The following is a 27,888-nucleotide window of genomic DNA, read 5'->3' on the forward strand; positions in this document are numbered from 1 at the left end:
TGAAACCAGGCGGGGAGACCGTGTGTGGTCGTGCTTGGGGGTTGGAGGGCAATGATTTCTGAAGGGAGGATTTAACGCAGTATAATCCCAGCTTCATTGCCTGTTCACGTGAGAAAACACAGCTTCAATTTAACTGCAGGCAACAGGAGTTTCACACTGTCAGCACCAACTGTTTAAAACCCCAAACTAGTCTCTAAGTAGGAAGCATCAAAACTAAAAATTTGGAGGGATTTAAACTCCGGATTCTCTTTCAAATATAGTGAATCGAGTATTACATCCTTTCCATAGGACGTTCATCCTCTCATGTTAAAATGAGCTTGCTCTGACTTTTCCCGAAAGCTCTGCTTTACAAATACAAAATTTTTATGTACTGTAGGCGAGCCACATAAAAGACATGCTTGTTGACAAATGGGGAAAGATATGACACTTGAAAATTCTGTAAGAAAACTAGGGGACTGTCGGGGATTCCCCTCTCTTCCGTTTGTTGTTAAAAATTAATAAAAATGTAAGCCCTCAAACTTTATGCATTCATACTCAAAACAAATGCATTAAAAATCATGGCTATGTGGAGAAGTAAGGGGACTGAAAGTAGTTCAATCTATTTTACGGTTGAAACAGGCTCAGAGAGTTTAAGTGACATGCCCAATGCCTATAGGGGATATGGAAAACAAACAAAGACCTTGACTATATGCCACATTCTCAAAGAAACTAGGGAACAACTCAAACATTGGTGGTTTCTGTTATCACTCTGACAAGAAGGTATTTTAATTCACTTTTCCCGCCCTGAGTTAAAGGCTGCCAAATCCCATCTTAAGTTTCGATCCGTTGCTGTAGCGTCGTACGGGCAGGCTTGGTCTAGATATCCTTGTTTTCCCTGTGCCATCTCCAGCTCAGCAAAAGAACCACTTCCATCCTCTTAAGAGACTTCAGTACCAGGGTAATAATGTGACATCTTGATCTGGTACTGTTTTCCACCCATATTAACAACTGCTCTACCCAGTTTTGACAAGTTACTGAAAAGGATATCCAGTTTGTTGGGGATGAGCTGGCTGAAGTTCTTAGCCCTATGACGCCCTACACCCAGAACTGATAAATTAGTTTTTGATTCAGAAAGAAACATTCCATGTGTTTTTAAGAAAAACAGGTATCAAGGGGTGTTTCCGCCCAATTTTGTCTCCTTTCCTCCTCTCTCTCAGGAGGCCCAACAGAGTGGAGTCACAGTCACTGCGTGCCGTGAGCTCAGTAGCAGTGAATTCACTATAAATTAAGTTTTGTCCATATAGAGAAGTTATCTACATGTAAGCACAGGGCTTACCTTTATTCACTTGGCCATATATTTTTTTTCAATGTAAAAAAAGTTTCTCATATGTGTATGTAGAAACTTATCACTTTACTTTTGGAATCAAAGACTGTGACATGACTATAATATGAGGAAACTAATTTTCACAAGTGTCTTGTACATATGAACTTACTACTTACAGCAGTTCACATAGTTGGGTGAGACGGGGCCTTATCTCAAGAGGCAAATTCATAACAGTTGTGAGAGGCCACTCCCTACTGTCACTACATTACAATAATGAAGTTACAAGCTTGTATTGCATAAACATATTTAGTGCATTAAAAACACTGAGACTCTTTTTTCCATTTTTTTTTATTACATTTGGACCTTTAAGAAACATATACCACCAGTTATACCACTATTCAGTAAAAATCTATTCTAGTTTTTGGAATGCATATGTGTCACAAACTATCTTGCTTCTGGTCTCTAAGACTTTACTAAGAGTTTATCAAAAAGGTAGGCTCTGATCTATGGGATCCTGAGCCTTGAGGTTTTAAATGTTTTGATTATTGTAAAACAATTTCCAGTGGATGAACTTAATTCCCAGCTGTTTTTCTTCTAGAATGGGCTAATCATTTTGAAGTTACTTCCTCCATTGCAAGAATATTCAATTCCTTCAGCTTTGTGATCTATTCTGTCTTTGGAAAACTTGGTAAAAAAGTAATTTTCCCCCGCTGTACAATAGGGATGATTTCACCAGAACATATCCAATATTAATTATAACAAAAGGCAGTATAGATAAATGTATATGTGTCATGTTCACTTTAATGACTATTTCATAAGCCAGTTACTATGAAGACTATTTCTGGATCAATACAATCCAAGTGTTGGCTGTAGGTACACAAAACACCTTAACACAACTCTTGGTATCTGACATTGATTCAAAATAAAAAAAGGGTAAGTGAACTCACACAACTATGTTTTCAAGAAGCTACTCTCTGTGGAAGCAAACAGGAAAGGGGCCCTTCAGGGAGCTGGTGATGGGCACTGGGAAGGTTTAAAGCTATGGCTTTGGGAAGCACCCAAGTGAGCTGTAGGAAGGCATTTGTAAGAGTAGATTCTGCAGCATCAAAGGATACTTCTCTAAAAGAGGTGGGCATTTTCTCAATTAATTTAAATTCTGAGGCTTTCAACAGTTGAGGGCTAGAAACAAGATCCAAAGAAAAGAATCATCTTCTTCCCGCTTAAGAAAGGTAACTGTGCCATTCAGCTCATGATGCTAAACGGTCCAAAAGCCTTTGGTGGTATGATATGGACAAGATAAAAATTAATACACAAACCACATAACACCATTAAAACTCGAAAAACATTTTTTCATTTAAAAAAGTATTTAGAACACATAAAACAAGGCAACATTTATTCTTTTTTCCCGTCTTCTGGTACGGGGTCTGTTGGTGCTTCCTCCACAGTTGCACTGTTGCTCTCTGAGCCAGTGTTACTATCACTGGTCCCTTCCTCTGCCAGACTGTCCACCCCCTCCTGCCCGCTCTCCTTGTCCTCAGGAGTAGACGTGCCTTCTTCACCATTCTGTTGGCTTTCCGTCGTTTCTTCAAGGTGTGTCTCCTCTGTAATCACACATTTGTCACTGTTAGTTCCAATACAGAAATTCCCTCTTCTAATTATGCTGACAGTCCAGAGCTGCAGCATCCGATGATAAGGCAGCCACTCACCACATATGGCTACTAAGCACTTGATATGAGCAAGTGTGACCGAGGAAAGAACTTTTAGCATGTTTAGAACAATTTGGGATTTGGAAACAATCTACTTTTTAACTGTAAATTTTGAAATCTAAATACAGATCAAGTATTTCTGCTGAAAATTTAGCTTCCAAATTTTGATGTGCTCTAAGTCTAAAAATACACACCGGATTTTGAAGACTTATTAAAATTAATTTCACTTAAAAGATTTCATTGGGCTTCCCTGGTGGCGCAGTGGTTGAGAGTCCGCCTGCCGATGCAGGGGACACAGGTTCGTGCCCCGGTCCGGGAAGATCCCACGTGCCGTGGAGTGGCTGGGCCCGTGAGCCATGGCCGCTGGGCCTGCGCGTCCGGAGCCTGTGCTCCGCAACGGGAGAGGCCACAACAGTGAGAGGCCCGCGTACCGCAAAAAAAAAAAAAAAAAAGATTTCATTAAAAAAATGTCAGTAGTAGAAAATTTATAATTACACAGTGACTTATATTTCATTTCTATTGGACAGTGCTCTTGTGAAGCGCTTGGATTTAATGAGTGAGAAAGCAGGTATGGAAATGGTATAAGGCTGATATTTAAAGTACTTTGTTACAAGTCACGCTGGGCTGTTTTCTGTTATTGCTCTAATAGTCTTCAGAACAATCTTCTTCAGTTCTTTTTCTTCAGCTAGAAGGATGAAATCTGAGTAAAGACCTAGGCATGCTCTATTCATAGATGACAAAACAGAGGCAAGGCTGAGTATTCTAGCTGCAAAATGAGCCAAAGAACCATGCTCTAATTCTCAAGCTCTTGTTTTAACCACAAAATGTGTTCACGCTCCAAATCTGTTAAGATAAAAAACATGTTCACACAAAACAGAGAAAGGTTCAGATAATAAAACTTAAAATCTGACTATCTGAAATGTTAATCTGCTGAATCACTCTGTAGAAATATCTGGTAAAGATACTATATTCTATTTAATGTTTTCCAGATGTCAAATCAGAAGTTGTCAGTTGAGCACCAAGTATGACTATGGTCCCTCTCACTTCTTGTAATGATGGTCCAGGGAGCCTTTGATTGTGTCTCCCATACTTTCAGCTCAGTTCTGTTTATTACACAGTGCACTGCGCAGGGTCAAAACAGTGCCAGAAAGTAGAGTGATCTCAAAATTTCAAGCAATAATCGATTTAGTCAGTACTTCATGTAAGCTGTGTTATTGTTTGCCTTGAGGAATGCTTTTAATCAGGAAAATCAGTAGAACAGAAGTATGAATTGTTCCAGGATGGGGTCAACAAATGCTTTCTACAAAGGCTAGATAGTAAATATTTCAGGTTTTGTGGGCCAGGCAGTCTCAGTTGCAACTACTCAACTATACTGTTGTAGCCCCAAAGCAGCCACAAACAATACGTAAATAAACGGTTCCAACAAAACTTTATTTAGAAAAGCAGGTGGCAGGCAGGATTTGGCCTGCAGGTTTTATTTGCCTAACTCCGTTCTAGGACACCAGAGACGACACTGATCTTAAGAGCAATGACCACATCTTGTTTAAACAATTTTAGCAATAAACGTTAAAATACTGAGTGCCAATATCATGTCAAGTGCAGTAATGATGATTTTATGTACATTTATCCTTGGGCACTCACTCTCAGAGGCAGGTGCTAGAATACTTGCAAATGAGGAAACTGATATTAAGTAACTTACCCAAAGTCACAGCGCTAGCAAATGGTGAAGCAGTGTTAGACCCAGATCTGTCTGACTCCCGGGCCAGCATCCTTAACCATTAAACCATTATACTTTATATTCCCAGGAAATGACATGACTCAATCTGGGCAAACAACCAAGACCTCACACAGCAAGACTAAAGACAACACACCACTGCTGTTTTGTACCAATACCAACATTTTTAGTGGACTCTACTATAAGAGATTAAGATTTTGAAAGAAATGGGTAGTATATAGAGAATAATTCAAGAGGCAAGATCAACAGAGTGACTTCTGAAAAGCACTGAGAAAGGAAAGCAGAACTAAAGACAGCTGTAAAAACCCTCGACATTTACTTCAGTATCAACTGAAAGGTTACCTGTCTCCATCGGAATGCTCTCGTCTTCTTTCTTTTCTTCGGTCTTATTAGCTGCTGGCTCCTCCTCAGGAACAATACTGCTCTGGCTGCGCTCAGCTTGCTCTGCTGCCTCTTTCTCCCTTTCCTCCTGCCTTTTGCGAGCCTGTTCCTCGGCCTGTGCAATTTCAGCTGCAATTTTTTCCATATCCACTTCTACTTTCAAACCACACAACTAGCAGTCAGAAAACAGAACCCAAAAAACTCTCTTAGTAATGTTCTTTTCTTACAATCTCTGAACCAGAGAAATTGTTTTAAAAGTGGGTTTTCTTGGCTAAGAACTATATACATATATATGGCAGAAAAAAACATGGTTCCACGTCCTCTCTGAAGCCCTTGGGTCTACAGGAAAGTTGCCCTAGCACGCCACATAACATCAAGTATTACAGAACAGCTGGTGAGACAATGCTGAAAGTTCTGGATTATACTCAAAGCTTCCATTTTATATTTCAGGCGGCCAAACACTAGATTTATTTGTTTTCATACAAAGTGCAAACTGTAAACTACAGCTAATGGAGACATTTGATGAATAAACTGCAATGAAATGAAAATAATTCACAACTGCATGAGAGTTTAAATTAAAACCTCAGAGGGTTCTAGGGTCTAAGGCCTAGTACATATGTGTGTACTATATGATATTTCAAACCTATTGCAACTCTACCAGAAAATGGAAATTATTTCATAAAGCAAAGACCTTGCCAGTTATAGCAAAGTTAACCCTGTTTCAAAGTGAACAACGTTCCATGAAATCACTATTTTGGAAAAAAGAAAGAGGAAAAAAAAGTAACAGACACAGTGAAAAAAGTATAGTTAACACATTAAATTTATACCCTTTTAAGTTCATTGTTAAATGAATCTGTGCTTTCCAGGAATTTCCTCTTCTTTTCTTGGTGTCGCTCCTCTATTTGAAGAAGTTCAGCTTCTAGTTTTCGCTGTAAAACATAAGGTCAGGTTTTGTTACTACTGAATTATTTTCTCTAAAGCAAACGTCAAACACAGAAAATGTCTCATTTTTTTTAATGGTCCACACGTTCTCATAGTGTGATAAATGTTTTGAATTTTTAATTTATTTATTACATAATGTATCTAGCTAAGATTTTTAAAATGTAAAATGCAGCATAGAGGGAATGACTGATTAATAAGTATATGTTGGAGAATACTGTTTCAGGCCTCAGCGATTTTTTGGAAAAGAAATATTTAGTACATCAGTAAGAGCTGACAGGATGTCTCAAAATTCTTAATGGGTATGCTTTCTGTCAAAAGGCTCTACGTTACAGGTTTAATGACAAACTTATTAAATCTCTGGGAAAGGTCTACTCCCTCCAGCCTCTTCCCTGAATCAGGAACAGGTCAGACTGAACATAAATATTTAACAGGCACACTGATGCATGGTATAGGATCAGGTCACCTGGCACCTGGGGCATAATAAAATGCTTTGTGACTCTACCTGATGAACCATTAAGGACTGGACCTGTCGTTTGAGGACCTGCATTCTAGCTGTTGTGACAACAGACCGAACGTCTGGCACCACACTCTCACTAAGGATTTCACTGATGAGGCGGTGATTTCTCTGGAAACGGGCGGTAGCTGTGTGCTTCATTGAAAAGCCATCATCATAATCTGGAATAAACAAAAGGATCTGGAAATTAGGTCACCAACTACCATCATCAGGAGAGCGCAACAGCGTTCACACTTAGTTGCCAAGGAGCCACGGCCCTCACTGGTCTAACAAAATCTAAAATAAATCTTTAAGTTATGATGTGCATCTGGGAAGATGTGGCTGAAACGCAAATGAAATACAGCCATGTGTCTCTGGCCTGGAAATCAACGTGAAGGCTGCACTGACAGCAAAACAGATTTTGCCAAATGTCTCACTTTTGGGGTAGTAATTTAAGGCTTTTACAACTGATGATACACAGGAACTGGGTGGTGTCTTTGTCACTGTAGCACTTTAAAGTAAGGAAAATGCCCACTGCAGAGAAAACATTATCTCTAGCAATATTCAGTTTCCCAGATGGGCATATATATTTTATAAGATTAAAATACCACTAAAGCCTTAAAAACGTTTAATTCTAAATTTCACTTTTAATTTTTATCAATTTACACACACATACATTTGTTGTCAGTGTATGAAGGTATATTACATGCTGTTTTCATCCACTCAAGTGCACATACATATAGTATGGATCTGGTTTACAAGCTTATTCTTAATAGCTATTACCTTTGCTCTATCACTACCAGTTTTTGACGTATCTGCTAACAACCTGTGCTATTATTTACTTAATATTTTTATTTAAATCAACTTAAAAAAAAAAAGAGCTTCCTCTTAAGCAATACACATTAAAACGAAAGTTCCTCTCTGACCCACCTAACCATCTTAGTGTGCCGTCAGAGGTGGGGGACCACAGTTTAGGAAACTGCTACAAAGGGTCAAATCGTGCTGCTATGTCAGTTTAGCACGTCCCTTAATTTGGGTGCTTAAGTAGTTCCTAAAACTCTTTTTACCAGAAACACCACCACTACGAACTGTTGTGCAAATTGCTTTTTGTTTCAAGTAATTTCTTTAGGATATACACTTCTGAAATTAAAATTACTGGAATAAAAAAAAACTGTGACCTTTTTACTTCTTTTTTTTTTTTAAAGAAGATGCTGGGGGTAGGAGTTTATTTATTTATTTATTTTTGCTGTGCCGGGTCTTCGTTTCTGTGCGAGGGCTTTCTCTAGTTGTGGCAAGCAGGGGCCACTCTTCATCATGGTGTGCGGGCCTCTCACTATTGCGGCCTCTCTTGTTGTGGAGCACAGGCTCCAGACGCGCAGGCTCAGTAGCTGTGGCTCACGGGCCCAGCCACTCCGTGGCATGTGGGATCCTCCCAGACCAGGGCTCGAACCCGTGTCCCCTGCATTAGCAGGCAGACTCTCAACCACTGTGCCACCAGGGAAGTCCTCTTTTCACTTCTTAAGGGAGAGTTTTTCATATTCACACTGAAGACTATATACATTTGTGCTAGGTTATCCATCTAGGTTACCTTGCTTTTTCTTCTTTCATGTATATGTCCCCAGTGTTGACCACTGGACTGTAGGGGAAATAAAGTCTTAAAAATCTGGGCCTGTCTTTCTTTGCACTTTAGTTGTCTGATTTTTTTTTTCTTTTTTGGAGGGGGGGGGTAGGTTTATATTTTCTAATTCACCAGGTATTTACTTTATCTCATGAATATTCTCTTTCTAAAATGTCAGTTAAAAAAGACTTCACTAAAAAAAAAAAAAAAAAAAAGACTTCCCTGTCTTGTGTGGATAACTACGTATGTTTTGTAGGCCTTGTAGGTCTTCTTTGTTAAAGTGAGCAGCTGTTGTACTCGTGGATGTGCTGCCTTTCTCTTGGTTTTATGTACATTTCCACCTCCCAAGTCTTCCTCTTTCTACTCAGTTCTGAAGGATAAGGTCCAAGGTCTAAAGTCATTCTTATCCTGCTATCTTAACTATTACCATCCTTTCTTATTAGCAACTCTAATATCCTATTTTAAACTTAAAAAACATAATGGGCAGAAGTCTAAGAAACAGAGAAAAGGACTCTCTTTGAAGACTGTTCCTAAGTGAAGCTCTTTCAGTCCTTCTCAGTGTTCCTGCTGTTACCTTCCACCTGTGAAAACTTCAACTGATTTCTACTTACGTCTTCTATGTTGCTAGCCTTTGTTTCCGATTATTACTGACCCCCATCCTTCCAATTATTTGTAGACTGGATCTTCTATTTTTTTTAGTTCTGTATATTTTCTTGCACTAATTATCCAATTTGAGCAACTAAAGTTTGCTTACACTACTGTGTCTTTAGCACTGATGATTCTGCTTAACATGCTATATTGTTTCTATTCCCTATTCTGTTTTCTATATTTATTATTATATTTTGTATTTATGAGAATATTTGTCAATATCCCAGTCCTTTCTTTTAAAAACTCATTTTTGTTTTTCTCTCCTTTTAAGTATATCAGTTTATTCATGTCTTTAGGTGGTATTATTGCTTCCTTTATTAAAGGTCTCTTCTTTAAGGTCTTACAAGCCTTTTCTTTGTTACTACTACTTCTTTAAAATGGGATCTTAAATTATTTTCTAGATGCTTTTGTTGCTTGTAGCTAGAGCTTCCAACCTTTACCACATCACAGCAGTACACGAAGGAAATATTTGTATCGCATGCTTGCTATGTGGATGAGTATACTCGCAGCTGGAGGTGGCTAGCTCTGAAGCTCCTTGCAGCTTCAGACCCTGCATGGCTACAGAGAACCAACCAGAGGTACAAAAGCACACCTGCAAACTCTTCGTGGAATGCCAACTAGGAAGCTCTGCTCTGTGTGCGGTGGCGTGCGTGTGTATAAAGTTTGTAGGTGCGCACCCTCCTAAGTGTCATCATGAGTTGTATTTATAAATTCTAGCTGGATTTCTGAATTAACTAGAAAAGAAAGTTCATAATGCCTCTTCCCACTCATTAACTTTCTCCCTTAAGAGCCTTAAACTCAGCCAATTTAGGGAACCAATAAGAAAGTAGAATATAACTTGAAGACATTTAACTTTTTAAAAGCAGTTGAGGTAAAATTCTGATTGTAACTAAAAAACCCTCCATGCATTCTGAGTACAAAGGTTTTGATAAACGACAGGTAGTTTTTGCTATCTTCTACACTAAAAAGGGTGTTTCTTTATCTTTGGGAAGTTCACATACAAATATTAATCAAAATAATTATTCCAAATATTGAAATGGCACTTAAATTATGCTTTGTTTCCATTTAGAATAGGAAATAAAACTTGAGATTTCTCGTATTTTAATTCTCAGAGAAAGCATAAACAAAGCCCCACTTTTTTTTTTTTTTTTTTTTTTTTTTTTTTACCATCTGGATCTTCAGCAGGCTGAATGCTCATGTAAGGTTCTCCTTTCTCCATGCGAGACTGTCTCTGTCGACTTTCTTCCTCTAAAGCAGCTTCTGCACGACTTTTTGCATTTATATAAGCAAGGTACGCGGGGGAATTATGATAGGCCTTCATAGATTCATTGTACTCTATCTGAAAGTCAAATGTTTTCAGTTTTAGAATTGACATTTTGCAGGTTACAATGAATACTTATATTACCTCATTTGAATATCAAAAGACATGATAATGATCTCCTTTTTACAGACAAGGGATCTGAAGTCTTAGAGAAATTAAGTGACTTGACCCAGGCAGACAATGACTCAGTTGTCTGATTAGATCTTATATTTCTTTTATAAATGATAAGGCAAGTGTTCATGAATTTTCTATTGTACCCATCCCTACAGTCCCATTCTACCTTTTCTGCTTCGTATTCGTTTAAATATTCTTGTTTTTCTTCATCAGTGAGATCTCGCCACATGCCACCAATAATCTTGCCAATCTCCCACAACTTTAGGTCAGGGTTGGAAGCCTTTACTTGGTCCCAGACCTTGAAAAGGACAAACAGTTGAGATTTCAGTATTGATGCCTAAAAATAAAGACCTTTAAAAATACTTTTTAATATAGAAACCTTCAATCATCAACAAAGGCAGAGGCAATAGTGTCAAATCCCCGTGTTCTCTTCAGCCTGCTGCAGTAATTATCAAGTCCTCTGTCAGGTTACTTTAAGGCAGATCTCGGATATCTCCAATCACTGCAGACACTTACGATGAGCTAACTCAATAACATAGTCTTATATCTTTCTAAAAATTCACGAGAGTTTAGAAGGAATGTGGTTACTCTGCATAATACAATACACCATATTGTCAAATATATGTATAATAATTCTGACCAAAAATTTTAAAATTTCTAAATAGTGGTGAAAATCAATAAATGCTCTTGTGTTTAATAAAGATACCAGTTATACTTGCTATTTTAAGAGTAATGGAGGTTCATACCATATGACCCAGCAATCCCTCTACTGGGCATATACCCTGAGAAAACCATAATTCAAAGAGTCATGTACCACAATTTTCATTGCAGCACTATTTACAACAGCCAGGACATGGAAGCAACTTAAGTGCCCATCGACAGATGAATGGATAAAGAAGATGTGGCACATATATACAATGGAATATTACTCAGCCATAAAAAGAAACGAAACTCAGTTATTTGTAGTGAGGTGGATGGACCTAGAGTCTGTCATACAGAGTGATGTAAGTCAGAAAGAGAAAAACAAATACCATATGCTAGCACATATATATGGAATCTTAAAAAAAAAGGTTCTCATGAACCTAGGGGCAGGGGAAGAATAAAGACGCACACATAGAGAATGGACTTGGGGAAGGGTAAGGGTAAGCTGGGACGAAGTGAGAGAGTAGCACTGAATATATACACTACCAAATGTAAAACAGATAGCTAGTGGGAAGCAGCAGCAGCATAGCACAGGGAGATCAGCTTGATGCTTTGTGACCACGTAGAGGGGTGGGATAGGGAGGGGGGGAGGGAGATGCAAGAGGGAGGGGATATGGGGATATATGTATGCATGTAGCTGATTCACTTTGTTATACAGCAGAAACTAACACAACACTGTAAAGCAATTATACTCCAATAAAGATGTTAAAAAAACAAAAAACAAAAACAAAAAAAGAGTAATGGAGGTTCATCACCAAAAAAAAAAAAGAGGAAAAATTCAAGGAAGTATGAAGAAAATAAAAATTACCATAAGCTTATTGTTTAGAGATAACCATTGTCTTCTAGGCTTTTTTAAAATTCAAACTAGCGTATATTTGCTATTATTTTTATAAAAATAAGATACTAGTACATGTAGTCTTGCATTCCTTTTTTCACTAAACATTTTTTTTATGTCATTAAATATTCTCCAAAAGACTACATAAGTAACACTGGCTACATAACTTTGCTTTAAGTATTTTAACTGTTTATTTAATCATGTTCTTGTTGGATTTTAGTTCTGGAATTTAGAACTAATTTCTTTCAAAACTGCAATTCTGTATCTTTTCCTCTGACTATGCACAAAAAAGCTGGCTAAGCCAATCTGAAACCTGACATAAAGCCAAGAGCAAGAACGGCAGTCCTCACTCCCTTCTGGTCCCTGAGCACCTACCTTTCTGCTGTACCGCATGTAGGGCATCAGCGGCTTATCTGGTGGCTTTGGGGGTTTTGGAATCGTAATACCAGAGGATGCCTAGGAAAGAGTTAAATACATTCATTACTCAACTGCAAGAAGTTCACCAGCAAACTGAAAAGAGAGTCCCTTAAAAAATGCTAATGCGCCTTTCTTCTACTCGTCCATGGATACAAGATTCTTATATTTTCTCCACTGAAAATAGCTATCACTGCAAATTCAGAAATGTTCACATCAGAAGAAAATAGAGAAAATGACTTTAGGCACATAATTTTTTAATACGTTACTTAGCAGTTTATTGCCACTGCTTTGACAACCTGGCTGTAAGAACAAATAAAATATTATACAATAATTCATACATCGAAAATATATGGTTATATATCAGATGTCCCACGTTTAGGACATTACCTGGCACCCTTTTATTTTACTTAATTTACCATTACACATACAGTCAACACTTGATTACCTCACCGGAAGCTGAACCCGTTCAGCACTTACCACACCTCATACTGCCTACAGGGGACTACTTACTATTTGCACCATTTCAGGAACACACCTCCACATGAACAACCGCCACCACCGCAAACCCTATTTCCTAGGTTCAAAAATGGAAAACGGAAAAACCCTTCTTAGCGCCTTTATTATGACTAGAGATTTTACTTTTCTGAAGGTTCTATGCCCATATCTAGTGTCTTGTTTTATAAAGGAGATCAGGAAGTGTGAACTGAAGTCATGCCTTTTTTTATTCCTAATCACAGTGGAGGAGTGAACAAGTTTACCAGGAACAGAGAAATGGCAGAAACAGGGCCTGATTAAGTTACTTTTGAGACCTTATATCAAGAAACTCCATTTAATTTTTTAAAAACGCTGGTTTTGTGGGGAAGACACAGAAAGAAAGGGAAAGGAAAACAGAAGAAAAGGAGGCGAGGAGACTGAAAAATAGTTTTAAAAAGGTAAAGAAGAAAGTGGGTGAGAGACAGAAAAAAGGGAAAGAAAGAGGAGAGATCAGCTCTTTCTAAAAGCCAAATCTAGGCAAGATAACAGATAGCTCCCAGTGGGCACCCCACACACCTCCAACGAGCGAGCGCTGCTGCTGAACCTACTCTCATCTCTACACGCATGGCTGCATTTGATCAAGGACCCAGAATCAAATCATGGCTGAATCACATTTGTTTCTCCCAAATTTCTGGGAGACTCCTGATACTGATCCTCCTTCCCAGGCTCGGGGGAAGAAGAGCTGGCTTCACTCTAATGACCAAAAGACAGGAATCAGCAAATTCTTGCAAGAAAACTAAGGTGCCATTTTGTTTCCTTGCCCTGATGTTGCTGTTGTGGTAAAACCGGAGGGAAACCCCTCCATTCTGGGCTGAGACCCCAATCAACCTTATTTTTCATGCAAGGGCTCCGGGAATAGTGTGTTGGTACCTGCTTCCACCACTTTCAAACAATACTTCTTCTTCCTGTGAGGAGCGTCTCCCTCCCTCCCTCCATACTTGTCCATTAACTCTGCTTCCTCTCTGCTTCTTCACACATGAACTTATCAGAACGTATTTCTCCTCTGAAGCAGTATTTCCCTTCTTTCCACTCCTCCCACGTATTCTTAGCACACCTCATGCTGATGCTCATGTAGACAGACTCTGTTTTTAGCCAGCAGTGGGCAACGGGGTGAAGTGAGCCATGGGGGATGGAAACTGTCAACAGTGGTGGTATGAACAGCCACTAGGAGATCTGTCTCAGGGCTGTAGGAGTTCTCTGGGGGAGGGGGGGATTTCTACAAAGCTAACCCTATGTCATGAATTCAGAGCAAGTAACACATAAAAGTCTGATTCTTCATAAAGTTATTAGAAAGCACTTCCAATTTATATCCAACACAAACCTTCAGAATTCCATGAAGTAGGTTACAAATAAAGTTGGAATTGTGCCAATAATTGAAGTTGGTAGACCTCTGTTAACAATTTTTTAAAAAAGAGGTAAAGAATTCTAAAATGTTTATGCTTTAATATGTGAAATTAAAACACTTTAAAAACAAATTACAGTAATATTTGCTCTTCGATATTTTTCAAAGAACTGTATTTTATAACAATGAATTTGCTTATTTCTCTTCTTTTCTCCCAAAGGAACATGTTGAGGTGGTATTTTCATTACACTGACCAATTTACAAATACAAGGAAAGCAAAACCAAACCCAAAACAATAACAACATAGTTAAATTCTAGCTGGTTTTCAGGATATTAAAGGTTTATATCACTAAACACCCCTAATTTATTAACCATCTCAAACAGATATCTTTCTACAATTTCTCAAACATTATTCTTTAAAAAAGAAAAAAGAAGCAGTCTGCACTGAACACAATTATAATCACTGCTTTGCTATAATCTTCTAGTTTGAGGTATGAAACCTGCTGGCCCCTTTATTAAATGGTCTGGTGGTTATGCTTTTGGAGGGCATGTCTCCTTTTTTAGTGGTTTCTTTCCTTGCTGCTATCAGGAAACCTACCTCTAGCAGCAACTGTCCCTCTTTCCAACTGGCAATGAGTTTGGAGAAAACTAATTATGCTTGTTAAAACTGTGCTTACAATAGAGTAAGATCCTGGGAACCTCCTATGAATAAAGCCCATGATTTTGTGAAATTCTGGCTACTCAGAGATTTTTGTTGTTTCTTCCCATTTTTCAGCTGTTTCTCTGGTAGGATCTTATCTAAGGTTTTCTTCTGGGATGGAATTTCCATTAAAGCACAGAAATGAGCTACTTTTAACATTTGGTCTTGATCTGTCTTCACACCTGTACTTGAGAATGTTAATTATCATCGGATGAAGAACTGACCAGAAGTGAATTCCATCTCATAGCTACCATATGTTGAAACCAAAAGGTTTCAACATGCTATATATAAAATGTTTATTGTCTGAAAACCATTCGAGTGTACTGGAGTCATCGGGAAAACCCGATGTTCTGTGGACGCTACAAGAAGCTATTCACAGGGTGTCATCGAATCATTCCTTCAAATCGATGACTTAAGGCGATTTGCAGGCAGTAATACCAAAGAGGAGCCCCCCACCCCCCAAAAAAACACATAAGTGAGGTCATCTTAAAGTAACACTTTTATAAAGGTCAAAATCAGATCTACTGAGTCCTAACAGAGCTTAAATTATACATATATAGTAGTATAAAACTTTAGGCATAACTAATTTTCATAGAGAATGATTCAGTGACCTGAGAGGTCACTAGAAGTTGAAGGGGCTGGGATTAGCACAGGCTAAAAGCCTCCACATTTTCTAGGCTCTTCAAGTTAAGTCTACAGAGCACTTTGATTACACTTCGTTCTGGTGTTGAGAGAACAAATAATACAAAGAAAACCACCATAAAGAACCAGAAGATCAATGTTTCCATGCTCAACAGCCCTCCTATACTAATCTATCCTGAAGCTAGTACCTACCCCCAAACACTGGGTTCTAACACCTGAAAGAAAGAATGGGGAGAAACAGATAACTTGCTGAGGCCCCGAGACAGCAACTGCACTTTCCTATTCCTAGTAAGTCTCCATTGAATGATCTCACTTTGTTAACAAAGAATCCCACAGATACATCCAAGTTAAGAACAAAATGCTTACAGAAACTGAAATACAAATGATTCTAATATTACAGTTACCACCATTTCTTTTCCATTAACATAGATAATCAAGAGCTGACTGTATAGAGCTATTAAAATGTAATCATTCTTTTGTTTACTGCCCATGAATAATTTTCTGTATTAACATGAATGGTCCAAAATCGATTCTACTCCTCGTTTAAATTAAAATATTCTTTACCATTTGATAACTTTGTGACCCGTTACACTTGTGAAACACATTCAGGCCAGGGAAAAACAAGTACCGATGCACATAAAAACTGTATGCATTGTGAAATGCATACATACACACACTTTGTCAGAATTCTTTTCAGATACCATGAAATATGCATGGCACATAAAACTTGATATGCTTATGAGGTACAAATTATGCAGAAACAATGAAAAATTTAGACAAACGAAACCTATCAAGCTAAGCAATATGCTTACCAAGATAGACAAACAGTTTGATAGGTACAAGCTTTCTGCTCTAGCCTGACTACAGGGTGAGAGGGCTTTTTGGAAGTCACAATAATTGAATTACTTATGAATACAGCAAACAAAAACCAGGTATTAAAAAGTTTACAGCCATTCTGGGTTGTATAAATTCTCACCAATACCACATTCCAATGTATGTAGGTATTTGGCTTTTGGATTTATTATTTATTTTTGGTAAAACATTTTTACAGTTGTTTCTTTGGTACCTAAACTTCCTTAAATGGACTTTAAGATGACTGTAAAATAAAAAGCCTTCCAACGGGAGGAACAATTCTCAGAGCTTTCTGACATGTTCTTCCCAGTTTATAATCCTCAAATTTGGCTTGAACAGAATTCTCCAATTCTTTCTTTAAAAAAATAAATAAATACAAATAAATAAATAAAATAAAATAGAAAGTCTGAATTACATCATCCAATTTTGGTATCTTAGGCTGATCATTTAAGTGAAGCATCCTAAGTTTCAGAAATTATATCCTTTATCCTATGGATTATAAACACACTTCTAGCTGTAGATATCTATAGTCTGATAATTCAAATTAATTTCATTCAACTTTTGTTCTGCAATTCGTTGAAGCGACATTAAAATCTTTTTAGAGAGAAATGAATCTCAGTTAGGTCAACTGTTAAATCCAAAAGACAAATAATTATGTGCAGCAGTTCAAACTGGTAGGGCAGCTAGGCCTGTAAACCCAGCCTTTATTAAGAAACTAAGGTCTTGAGCCTAATGCCAATTACCTTAAATGAAAGATACTCTTCATCTCAAAAAGGGCATCTTAACCATAGGAAATTCTAGGTTTGTCTACATATAGTATTAGCATTAAGTGCCCAAGGCTTTATCTCTACCAACCACCAAACAGAATAAATTCTTTTCTTCTATATACATATCCAGATCTCACTATTTTTTCATTTTTCAGTGTAAGATTGTACAATGAATATTTAAAATAGTCTAAAAGCCAGGTTAATTTTTTTTTTTTTAAATGGCTGTGCTGATGATTCAAAGGACCTAACTCTGAAGGCATTTCTGGTCAATTCCAGTTGTTTGCTGGATGCTGTAATAGTTGATTCTCCTACCGTGACCCGGCTGTTGGTGCCCGGGTTCCCTCCCAGCCTGTAGTTGTTGTAGGCGAGATGACTGTATGGATTGTATCCCACAAACCCTGGTGTGCTGGGCATTTGCTGATGGAAACAAATGAGACAAAAACACGAATGAGAAATGAGCTCAAACGAGGAAAACACAGAAATGAAAAATGATCTGCATATGGCATGCAAAAGCAACCTGATTTTAAACAAGCAATGATGTGTTGTAACTGTTCTTTTTCTTTCAGTGAAAACCAGTCTGTGTTTTTTTTTTTTTTCCCCTCTCTTTCTGTCTCTTTGCAGGGACCAGTGGTGTTCGTGTTCGTGTGAATATGTGTGCTTGTTTTTCGGGATAAGCAATGCACTGAAGTGTCTCAAACATTCAGGGTTACTTTATGGTCAATAGTATGAAATAACAACTTAGCGATATATGTCTGAGATAGGAAAGCTTGAAATGTGATAAGCTAGGAGTCTGAGAACACTCTACATGCAAAACAAAACATGATTTATTTGACAGTTATGTGAATGCCGCCAATGTATTATCTAGCAAAAACAAAAACAAGAAATGAATCACTTTCAAAGACAGCTTTAAATCATTTTATATAGTGTGAGAAATGAGAAGAGATTCAAATCAGGAAGTCAGAAGTTGTCAATAGAAAAGAACATATGTGGGATTCAATGGATGTCACATACATGATTTCAAAACAAAGACTTGTAAGAAATGCATGGATTTCATTCTGAGGGTACTGTCTGCTCTTTTTAACCCATTCTTTTATAGCCTTTCTCTTCCATCTCTTCTTTGATTCATCTTCCACAGGTCAATCATGAACAATTTCTGCATTGAGTTTTAATGTGAACTACTTTTCTAGTAGACAGACTTGAACTTTCTTTTCTCATCTAGTTTCCTGACAGCCCTAGCTCTTTCAAACCACAACTGCTCGTTGGAGCAACAGAATTCTTGGCTTTTGCAAATTATGTGTTGATGTGATCACAAATGGGCTCTTATATAGCAGTGCCCTTCGTGATTAATAAAATGACATCCAATGTTCATGAGAATCAAGGTATGATGCATAAAAAGGATGTAGCAAAGAGAGACCAAAAGTAAGGTATTTTACCTAATGAACCTCAATCAAAACAAGTGACAGTAATTTCATTTTAACATGCAATTGACAATACCAATGCTGAATTGTATAATAAACTTAACACATCCCAACTAAACTGTAGCTATTATAAACACAATTTTCTAAAACATGCCACTGCACATATCCTTAGTGTCCAAAAGAAAGACAGTCAAGCAGATAATACATTTGATATTCTTTAGAAGAAAACTACTGATCAATTTCTAGTCTATGTAGTTATAGAAGACGCAAATCAAGCATACATAAGTAGGCAAAACACAGATGAAGTATCAAAGGCACAAAAGAAGTTTATATTACTTGGAGTGGTACATTTGGGTGGTAGTGGTGGGTGGAGCTGGTGATGGTGGTGGCAGAAGAAATGGAAAAAAAAGAAAGGAGGATAACTCATTTAATATCCATTCTGTTGGATGTCCTAACCCCTAGTCTTCCGTAGTTTATGTGTAAATGTGAAATTATAATGGTACAGAAGTATGACTAAAGAAAGGTAAAAATATCCCTTTCTACATTTAAGAAGTCATAGGGTTAGTTTCTGAGCTATTTTTATTATCTCAAAAAATCAAGTCTGTTTTCAAGATATTATATGCTGTCAGAGGCAGTATTTGCGTCAAAAAGACACCTTCAAAGTTGCATAAGCAATGATAATCACTATTCAACATTATGAGGCAGTAATGTAAGAAAATAAGGGAACTAAAAAAAAAATCGAAACTGAAATATTACAACTATACCGTTTCCAAAAATGAAGTACATGGTTAGCTCTTTGAGGTCAGGAATCTCAATTGTTCAACTCCACCTGTATAGCCATTAGCAGAGTGCCAAGGAGATGGTCATAAGAAATGTTCTTTGATTTAAGAAAAGAAACAAACCAAACACAGGACTTTAAGATCTACCAGAAGTAACTTTAGAAACTGTATGTTATATAAATTGAGCTGAGAAGATGTGATACAGTATCTCTTTTTTAAAAGCATCTTACTATGGAAAAATAAATTGTTGATAAACATAACTAAAACATACATCTGAGGGTTAGTAAATAAAACTAGTTCATCTAGTGGAGAAAACAAAATTACACAAGGACCTAATTAGTAAACTAGCCAGAAATTTAGGGGTAGGGAGTATGGAAGGAGGGCTAACAGCTTTAAAGAACTTCTTTTGTAGGATATGGTCAATGTTAAGTGTTTTGTTTTTGTTTTTAAATAAAAAAACAACAAGAAGTCCATTTCAGCAAGGCCTGAATGGTTACTGTTAGAACTGTTTTGTGGACTGGACAATTATTTTACATGCTGACCAAGCTGGGCCAGAGCTTGCTGGGTGAAAAAAATTAGTTCACGACTATCATTTAGGCACTTTGAAACATATCAATTCTCAGTCCAATAAAGCATTACTTATGGAGTAAAGTGAAACGGCAGGATCTGACCCATAGATAATGAAATCCTTACTTGAACAGCTTGAAAATAAAGATTTACAATAAGCTATTATAGAACTGGAAGCTTTATTGTTTGATTTAACATGAAAATTATATACAGACAAGGACAGAAAAATGTAACCAGTTGAAGGTCAGGCTTAAAAATAATAAATGCCAGAACGAGCATTCATTTCATATTAACTTTCAAGACTCTTAATAGAGATTAACAAGAAAGAAATGTTAAACTTGTCACTTATTCCCAATTAAAAAAAGAACTGAGCATAGGAGGTTGGCATTTCAGTAGAATGTTTCTTTAAATGTTGGGGTTGGTTCAAGGTAAGATGCAGAGTTATTTTATTTAGTAGGAAGTGCTGTTTTTTTTAGCTGAATTTTTCATCCTGTTGCTGTGATGACTGAGTGACTGTCACTGGAAGACATCTGGGTTTTTGTATCAAGGCCAGACTTGGCTATTACATTAACAAGAAAATTAAAACTTACTGTTGCAGGAGCTGGGGTGGGAGGTGGGGCATAAGATGGTCTTTCTGTTTGAAAGAAAATAAATAACTTCTTGTAAACAACTGAGATATAATACTATGCAACAAAACTACCAATGGTCCTGTTTTGAAGAAAAAAAAAATGAGAGTATTTTGGAATTCCCATTTGCTAGGGCATTAGTCTCTTATTAATATAGATTGATAAATATAAAAAATGAAACTTACTTGACATTTTGGAAGATTAAGTTCTCAGTTCCTTAAGAATGAATCTGAGACACTAAAATAAAAAAAAGAAAAATAAAGAAAAATAATCAAAACTCAGCAAGCATAAGAGAATGTTTTCCTAAAGAATAGGGTAATTTAATTGGTATTTCTTAGTAAAATTACATTGTCTTCTAGTAATCCAGCCTTTTTAATATTTTACTAGTTCTTTAGGTCATTTGGTTGATCAGAATTAAATGACTAAAACAAATTACTGGGGATATTAAAAAGTAAAATTAGACATGTACTTGCAAGTTTTTTTGTTTTTGATACTGAGCCACCTCTTGCATGGAAAACGTTTTGCTGATGCCATGTAAACATTTAATCAGACTGATAAAAATACAGTGACAATAGAATGTAATGTATTGTCAGGGCCTACCTCAACGAGGCCTGCCAGATACTGACAGCTCCCTGATCAGCCGCAGCTCTGCCTTCCTTTTAGGATAACAACTTCTACTAAAATGGAGCACCATTTTATTCCTGGAGGCAGTGCAAAAGGTAACTGGTGTGACAATGAACTTTACATTCTCTTATAGTGGTAAACAGCTTTATAACTGCTGGGAATAAATTTTGAGGGTCTACCTGAAAAACTCTTATTACCCTTCTCAGCCCATTTCAAAATATATCTCCTCAATGGAGCTTTCTTGACAAATGACCTGTGCGGAATTAATTCCTTCCTCATCTGTACTCCTATCCAATTTACACAGATCTATGCTATCGTATTATACCTGTTAATGTGGGTATATAGTGTGCTGCTTAGAAACAGGGACCATTTAATTTATGATTGTAGTCCCTGTACCTAGCTCTTCTTTTTTTCTAGCTCAATTCTTACTAACTTTTGTCCTAGTATTACTAGCTCACCACATGACCATACACAGGTGAGTTTGTTCCTTACCTCAATATACATCACACACTGCGTGTATAAAGAGACAAACATTCATTTTTAGAAATAAGGCAAATAACTTTTATGACTACTGGAGTCCTTTCATCCAACATTATGCGAAACAAACATGATGTTTTTTTCTTCTGTTTTGCATTTTAAGGGAATTCCTGGAGCATTATGAATAAGAGACCTGGTGCAGAACGAAATTGTTTATTTTCTCAATGGCCCAACCTGGGTCTCTCCTTCTCTCCTTAAGGAACAGGCAAGAAACCAGAGTCTGGTGCAGATTTCCTTCCTGCTCAAGTTCAGGTAGGCTGTCAACATCCACTAGGCCTTGCTGGGGGCAGCCCTGACAATAACTGTCACGAGCTCCCTGATATGTCACACTTTATTGCTAATACTTTAAAATTACTGATCTCCTCTGCTATACTATAAATTCCAAGAGCGACCTTGTGCATTTGTCCACCACCGGATGCATGCCCGGTGCCTGGCATAAAATCCTAAAGTATCTGTTGACTACCTTACACGGGACAGGCTTACTACTCACACCATCTGGTTTAACAGTCACAACTACCAACGAGATGTGTACTGCTATTCCCATTTTACAGAGAACAAAGGGAGTCTCGGCGAGGGTAAGTAACTTGTCTAAAGACACACAGCCAGGAAGTGCCAGAGTTGGGTTTCAAACCCAGGTCAAACTGTTTCCGAGCTTTCGCTCTTCACTCTGAGCCACACCACGAGTCCTCAGGTCGCTGCCTGAACCGAGGGGAAACCACCTTTCCGGGGGTGAGGGACCACGGGCTTGGCTTGCCCCAAGGGCTTCCTCTGAGGTCGTTTCCTTTAGGTTTGTGTGAAGGATGCACTTTCCCAGCGACTCTACTAAAGAGGAGTATGCAGAGGTGCTCTGACCAATTCCGCGGGGTTAGTGGAAGGGGCACATCTGGCCGCCCCGGAGGAGCCCCAGATGGCACCCTCGCTCCGCTAGGCCTCAGAGGCCGCAACTGGCCCCCGGCTCTGGCGCCGCGGCCAAGCCTGAACCCCAGCAACCCCCGGGGACTCGGGGTCGGGCCAAGCCGGGACCCCACGCCTCGCCACCCTCCCGACCCAGTCGAGCCCAGTCGGAAACACTCACCCGCGGGCAGAAAAAACGCCCGCAGCTCCGGCCTCGCTTCCCTTTGTCCCGCGCACGCCCCGCCCCTCGCGTCCGGAGCTTCCGCGCTCGCACTTTCAACACTCTTCTTAATTCCTTTCAAGGCTCCAACCGACTCTCTCAAGAAAAATAAGTCTTCTCGTGGGGACGCGGTGGTGCTTAGTACAATCAAGGATTTTTTCAGGCCCCATACGTTTCTCAAAACTCCCCGAATTTGGGTAATTTGCCAGCCGGGCGCCGATTCGTCACAGCGGAGAGAGCGGAGGTGGCCCGACCGCTAGGTAGGCCCAAACCCCGCGGCCGTTGAGGAGCTGGAGCAGCGACGGGTGACGCGGCGGGAGGTGCGAGGCTGCGCCGAGGGGAGGTGGGAGCGCGGCCTCAGCTTCCCCGCGCGGGGCCGGAAGGCAGCGGGAAGCGCGCCGGCAGCTAGCCCCGGAACCACTGTGGCCGCGAGGCCCGCGCGCCACTCCGGCCGGACTCAGGCCGAGCACGTCCCCGCCTCCGAGGGTGTTTTTTTTTCTTTCTTTCCTTCCGGTCTTTTTCTTTACTCTTTCCCTGGGACCTGGAGTGTGTACTTCAGTAAGCCGAGGATGCAGGCGCGGAGCGCGCGGTTCGCAGTTTCTGCCCTCCCGCGCGCCTCCCAGGGCTTCCTGCCTTAGCGGCCGGGCAGGAGCCTTGGCGAAAGCAGCACGGACCTTTCCAGTTTTCCCAAGCGCGAGGCTAGGGTAACTGCCACAGGTTTCTGAGCCAAGGGCCGGAGATGTTAATCTCCTTGCCCCAGGTTGTGTGCTCTTGCAACATCGGGCAAGGGTCTCTGTCCCGGCGCGCCTTGGCTCACTCGGTTCTCTCCACCGGGAACGACTGTCCTTCACTTTTCAGCTTAAACTCATCTGTCCTTCCGGATCCAGCTCAAATTTTTTGTGATGCCCACCTGGAACTTTCCCCTCCCCCCCCCTTAATCCTTCCTCTGAACTCCGAAGATTCTTTGATAACTTTATTATGGTCTTTACCTGATATCGGACTGTTTGTCATTTTCAATGCAATATGAGAGCCACTAAAGCAAAGGTTCAGTCATCTGCATTGGTCATCTTCGTATCGCCCGTGCCCAGTAAGGGCTTGACCCGTTGTTAGATGCTCAATAAATGTGTATTGAGGCAGGTTCTGGTCTAGTCCAGGGCTCTTTCCACTGAATCAAGACTACGTTCGTTTACTAGATAGTAGCTTTTCCTTGGATATATAAACACCTGACCGATGTGGGACACTGTGGAGCGAGAAGGATCTGAAGTTACTTGATGAAAACAGTGTTGACATTTAGGGTGACTGATTGAATTCTCCGGCTGCCATTAGCCATCATCCTGGGTGTGCCAGCAGGGGCTAGGGCATCTCTAGAAGTCAGCAAAGCTGTCCAGCTGAACCCACTGTCCAGTTCTTACACCTCCAATATTTTTATACTCATGATTAGAGATTAGTGAAGTTGAAGAGCATGTTAAAGGGAAAGACTAAAAAGGAGGTCATCAAAGCATAATGGGGGGCCTGAGTGGTGCTTGAGATAATGTATACGAAATTGCTTTTTAAAAATATATAGGCATCAGGGAATTCCCTGGCGGTCCAGTGGTTAGGACTCCGTGCTTCCACTGCAGGGGGCCCGGGTTCATCCCTGGTTGGGGAACTAAGATCCTGCAAGCCACGTAGAGGAGCAAAAAAAAAAAAAAAAAAGGCATGTATATATATATATATGTATATATATATATATATATATATATATGCATCAGAGATACAGATTAATGTAAGATACACAAATGCCTCAGCAGGGAAGCCCAGAACCTACTTTCTCTGGCTTTCATGGTGGGGGTCTGGGCAAGTGCGGTGCTGGGGCAGGTGCTGGGTTGTGTCATCTCTAGGCAGTCTTCTGCAGAAAAGCTGCAGGTGCCGGGTGTTAGGAACAAAGCACACTGTAGTGCGAACAGAGTGGCACAAAAATGGTGGTAAAGGAAAGGAGGGGATCTCGGAGGAGTAGTGACATTGATACACTTTCTCACCTCCTGGTCTTTACTCAGATGTCGGCACCTTCTCAGTAGGTTTTTCCTGACCTATTTAAAACTGCATCGCATTCCCCAACCTCCATTCATGGTTTGTACTTTGTTTTTTTCTACAGTATTTATCACCACTTAACATCCTCTATTTGTTATGTGCTTATTGTCTTTTTCTTCCCATCGGGATGAAAGCTCCTTGAGTGGGGGGCTTTTGACATCTGGAGCAGTGCCCATTCAGGTGCTCTTATTTGTGGAGTGAATAAATGAATGGCTATCTCATTTTCTTCCCTTTGGCTCCTTCTGTGCTCCAAAGATTTGCAGAATTAAGAAAGGAGGAATATAGGGAAGATAAAAGAGAGAAAGCCCTAGAGATTAAGACTGAAGAGTGTGGGCTTCCCTGGTGGCGCAATGGTTGAGAGTCCGTCTGCCGATGCAGGGGACATGGGTTCGTGCCCCGGTCTGGGAAGATCCCACATGCCGCGGAGCGGCTGGGTCCGTGAGCCATGGCCGCTGAGCCTGCGCGTCCGGAGCCTGTGCTCTGCAAAGGGAGAGGCCACAACAGTGAGAGGCCCGCGGACCGCAAAAAAAAAAAAAAAAGACTGAAGAGTGGATTCAACTTACACTGAGTTGCTGTTGATTTTTCCCCAAGCAACCATCGGCACATATGATCTTGCATGGACAGGGGTATTTATGGGAACTGCAGGACAGACTTTTGGAATGGTGATTATTCCTGGAAAACGTGGTATGCATCATTAACATGACTGTTCAGCTACATGTAACTGTGAAGTCATTGGGAGCCCTTGCAGGCGCCTTATGGTAGACCACAGTGATAGTCTTAGGACCAAGTAGTTTAGTTTTCTTTCTGGCAGCAAGATTCAGGAACTTGGCCTGCTTTCCTCTCTGACACTGCTCATATTTCCTTGAGATACTTCTTCCCCCGCTCCAGGCAGGGAAGTCAAAACTAGTAAGTGATTAAGCTGGGAGTGAAGCCCAGGTCTCTTTGATTTCTTTCTATAGTAGTGTGGGAAGAAGCTGGGAGGGAGACAATTAGGGGTAGAATGAGAACCATGAGTGGGAAGGAAGAAAGAGGACAAAATGGGAGAGAACAAGGAAAAACCCATAGTCCTTGGACATCTAGTAGTCTGTGCGAATTGCTTCTAGGAGGTTTATTCCTATATAACGCTTTAAAATTGTACACAATTTTTAGATGCTTTTTTTTTTTAACCCCCAGATAGAGGGTTTGGAGTTTAACAGATTTCCAAAGAGTTCTGTGACTCAAAAAATATTTTGAACCAAACACTGAACCATGCAATTTGTCTGTAGTTTGTTCTAATGAAGCTTTTTTCAATGGATTTTTTCCCCCTTAAAATAGGGAAAGGGAGAACAGAACTCTGTCTGAGCCAAATAGCTTATAAAGTCTGGATATTAAAAAAAAAAATTCTGGCTCTAGGAAAAATGGTGAAATAAGCTAGTTTTCTCAGCTGTTTCTGTGAAGGCAGAAGTTATGACTATTCAGTTGCTATCACTAGAAATTGTTGTGAAATATTGAAGCCCGGAAGATTTCCAGGTCTGAGTGATTCACGAGGTTTTGTAGACTTCGACAAAGTATGGTTTGTTTTTACAGCCTTCTGCATTACCTTCAAAATACCTGGGGATTTGGGACATGAACTTTGACACATGGTGTGGAAAAGGATGAAAGTGTTTGAAAACAGAATGGTCCTGGAGAACCTGGGGTATGGTCTGTCATCCACAGGCCTTATTTGAGGGTCCAGGGCAGGTGACAGCAAACTGCAGGTGCAGGCCAGGACTGAGCTGCCTTCTGTTTTTGTAGTTTTATTAGGACACAGCCATGCCCACTCATTTACATGTTATTTATGTAGCAGCTGCTTTCAGCTATAAGGGCAGAGTTGTATAGTTGCTACAGGGATTCTATGGCGCGAAAAACCTAAAATAATTGCTAGGTGGGCTTTTACAAAGTTTGCCAGTCCTGGTCTAGGGTCTAAATGGGTGAGGGAAACTGGAAAAGGCTTGTACTGGTTTGCACATACACCTTATTTCAAAATGTTTCTTTGTAGTATGCCCATGAATGTTGGCAATCTATGTGTACATGATGGCCATAACTTATAAACATAGAACTAAATTCTACCCTGTGCACAAACTTTCCTTTCATTTCATGTGTTGCTAATTTGAGTAATGTGTGTATACATATTATTTAACTGAAGTTTATTTTTTGGCCCATGTACCATAACATGATTCCATTGGAAACTTTCCAATTATTTTAAACTTTTTTTTTTTTTTTTTACTTTGGAGAACATTTTGTACTTTAAACTATCATGGTAGAACAGGTCAAATTGGATAACTCACTGGGAAAGAATAACTCTTCTGGCAGTAATTGAAGAATTTAAAAAATTCTCTTTACCTGTTGTGTTTGAACTATTACTTACTCATCGTCAGCTATGATTGTCCTCACAAATTCTTCTCTCCCAGTGACCATTTTCATCCAAATAGTACTGTATATTTGAGTAGTGCTTTGCCAGATATTTTCACATGTATATCATTTCAAACATTTCTGTGAGGTAGGCAGCATAGGAGTTCTGATCAACCACCATCTTTCTCTTAATTTTCAGGTGTGAAAATTGAGGCCTAGGGAATTTAAGTGATTCCTTCCTGGTTACATGGGTCATTACTGACAGTCCCAGGGCTGATATCCTGCAATTGTTGGTAACTGGAATTATTATTTACTTTTGTATTTTGTTATGGAAGGGTGCATTTGAACCATTTTAGAGAGATTGAAGAATATTCATTTCTATTCATCCATCAAGTGAGGATAATATTCATCTGTGGGATTGTTGTAAGAATTAGAGATTGTGTACGAAGATGCTGAGTACAGGGCCAGGAGTAGAGCGAGCACTCTGCAAATGGTGGCTCCCGTTATACTTTTCCCAGGATCATGGGATTATTTTTATTTTTTAATTAGAATATACCATTTATTAGAATATACTCTTCTTAATTTTTCTGTTGTTAAAAAAAGTATAAAAATTGTGCTTTTGTGCACCTTGTTTACCGTTTTCTTCATCCCCCAATTGAGCTAACAATATTGGAACAATTAAACTCAAAACAATGTATCAAACTCAAATACAATGCAGGTTTGTAGTTCAT

At 39.3% G+C, this 27,888-nt stretch overlaps 1 protein-coding gene across 5 annotated transcripts; it reads right to left on the reverse strand.

Moving 5' to 3' along the window:
• Positions 1 to 1,772: 1,772 nt before the first annotated feature.
• SMARCE1 (SWI/SNF related BAF chromatin remodeling complex subunit E1) lies at positions 1,773 to 23,124 on the reverse strand. 5 transcript variants are annotated; one of them, XM_073797797.1, is made up of 12 exons: positions 22,679 to 23,124; positions 20,628 to 20,679; positions 20,407 to 20,450; positions 17,365 to 17,469; positions 12,174 to 12,254; positions 10,428 to 10,559; positions 9,994 to 10,165; positions 6,570 to 6,742; positions 5,953 to 6,054; positions 5,087 to 5,297; positions 3,204 to 3,393; positions 2,771 to 2,904 (listed from the first exon to the last, which is right to left on the reverse strand). In XM_073797797.1, exons 2-11 carry the CDS (start codon positions 20,632 to 20,634, stop codon positions 3,233 to 3,235), a joined length of 1,188 nt encoding a protein of 395 aa, XP_073653898.1. In that variant the 5' UTR covers positions 20,635 to 20,679; positions 22,679 to 23,124; the 3' UTR covers positions 2,771 to 2,904; positions 3,204 to 3,232. The 5 variants fall into 5 exon arrangements, with proteins under 5 accessions (XP_019794936.1, XP_004326129.1, XP_019794935.1 ...); XM_004326081.4 differs by lacking the exon at positions 3,204 to 3,393 and having other exon boundaries at positions 2,632 to 2,904; positions 22,679 to 23,112; XM_073797799.1 differs by lacking the exons at positions 2,771 to 2,904; positions 3,204 to 3,393 and adding an exon at positions 3,417 to 3,852 and having other exon boundaries at positions 22,679 to 23,119.
• Positions 23,125 to 27,888: the final 4,764 nt, after the last annotated feature.

Source organism: Tursiops truncatus, chromosome 20 (genome assembly GCF_011762595.2).
Source record: "Tursiops truncatus isolate mTurTru1 chromosome 20, mTurTru1.mat.Y, whole genome shotgun sequence".
Classification (NCBI taxonomy): domain Eukaryota; kingdom Metazoa; phylum Chordata; class Mammalia; order Artiodactyla; family Delphinidae; genus Tursiops; species Tursiops truncatus.

What these genes read in the sequence shown, in the direction of transcription:
- SMARCE1 (XM_004326081.4), bottom strand. An exon ending in ACGAATACGAAGCAGAAAAG is followed by an intron (nt 10,166 to 10,427) that starts GTAGAATGGGAC and finishes TTTGACTTTCAG; the next exon opens with ATAGAGTACAATGAATCTAT. An exon ending in TTAACAATGAACTTAAAAGG is followed by an intron (nt 5,298 to 5,952) that starts GTATAAATTTAA and finishes TCTGACTGCTAG; the next exon opens with TTGTGTGGTTTGAAAGTAGA.